Source organism: Eimeria mitis, genomic scaffold (assembly GCF_000499745.2).
Source record: "Eimeria mitis Houghton genomic scaffold, Emh_scaff4115, whole genome shotgun sequence".
Taxonomy (NCBI): domain Eukaryota; phylum Apicomplexa; class Conoidasida; order Eucoccidiorida; family Eimeriidae; genus Eimeria; species Eimeria mitis.
The window spans coordinates 2,629-3,982 of record NW_013572444.1 but is presented as its reverse complement, the minus strand read 5'-3'; the positions used below and the strand labels follow the sequence as shown (position 1 = coordinate 3,982).

Here is a 1,354-nt window from a genome sequence, read left to right as displayed (position 1 = left end):
TATATATATATATATATATATATATATATATATATATATATATATATATATATGCATGCATGCATGCATGTATGCATGCAGGCCCGAAGACTCAGTTGGTGCGTCCAGCAGATAATTTTGATTTGGTATTAGAGGGGTCATTCAGAGACGGGGTGTACGAGCTATCTTTTTTTAGTGTTGAGGAGGAGACAAAAGGAGACAGTAACCCGTGTGGGGTGACAAAGGAGACAGTAGACATTCATCTGAATAGTAAAACAACCAAAACAATCTATAACAACAACCCCACCCTCGTAAAAAAAGTCTATCCCCGCATCAACCAGGGCCGTCTCTCTGCTCTTATATATAAAAACGTAACCGTGGAGACAACAGCAGCAGGAACATATGCTGTTTGTCTTTGTGATTATTCTTACTATCTCAAAGACAAAGCTACATGCAGCCAGCCCCAACATTATACACTGCATGCAGGATGGCTACATGTTAAAGGTAAACTCTTCTATTCATATACACACTGCTGCTGCACCTGCTGCTGCTGCTGCTGCTGCACCTGCTGCTGCACCTGCTGCTGCAACTGCTGCTGCACCTGCTGCTGCAGCTGCTGCTGCTCCCGCTGCTGCACTTGCTGCTGTACCTGCTGCTGCACCTGCTGCTGCACCTGCTGCTGCACCTGCTGCTGCACCTGCTGCTGCAACTGCTGCTGCACCTGCTGCTGCAGCTGCTGCTGCACCTGCTGCTGCACTTGCTGCTGCACCTGCTGCTGCACCTGCTGCTGTCTCTGCAGCTTGATGTGCTGCTGCAGCTTCTTGCTGCAACTTGTTGCAGCAGCAGCAGCCCCATCTACTGCTGCGGGCATTGCTGTATATCTGCATGCACGCTTGCATGCATGCACGCATGCATGCATGGATGCATGCATGCAATGGTGACAAGTGTGTGTGTGTGTATGCATGCAGGGCCCCACAAGGACTTGGTGGAGTTTGACATGGAGACAGGTAGCGCAGCAAATCTGTCTTTGGTGGGGTACGGGTACAGCGAAGGAGACAGTGTCTCCGTGATGCGTTCATCATACAATTGCGATGTCTCTGCTGTTGCTTTTTCTGAGTCTATGGGGGGTCTCCTGCTGCGGGGCCCCGAGGCGTATAGACAGCTGGCGTTCGCGCTGCAGTTGGGGACAGCAACAGCAGCTAAACTGTCTCCTTCTTCTCTCTCTCAACAGCAACAAATGTCTCTTCTTAACTTCCCTGAATTTGTTGTCTATCAAACCGGGGTTTACTATGCATGCTGGACACCGGCAGGGTTTACTGTCTCCACTCCTGCTGCGAAAATCAATGTCTCAGGTGCATGCATACTAGGGTTTAGG

General features: G+C 49.6%; 1 protein-coding gene across 1 annotated transcript; it reads right to left on the bottom strand.

Moving 5' to 3' along the window:
- Positions 1 to 493: 493 nt before the first annotated feature.
- Positions 494 to 850, bottom strand: EMH_0072590 (uncharacterized protein; the record flags this gene model as incomplete). The annotated part of the gene is made up of 1 exon (XM_013499232.1): positions 494 to 850. The coding sequence occupies one exon, from the start codon at positions 848 to 850 to the stop codon at positions 494 to 496; it is 357 nt and encodes a 118-aa protein (XP_013354686.1).
- Positions 851 to 1,354: the final 504 nt, after the last annotated feature.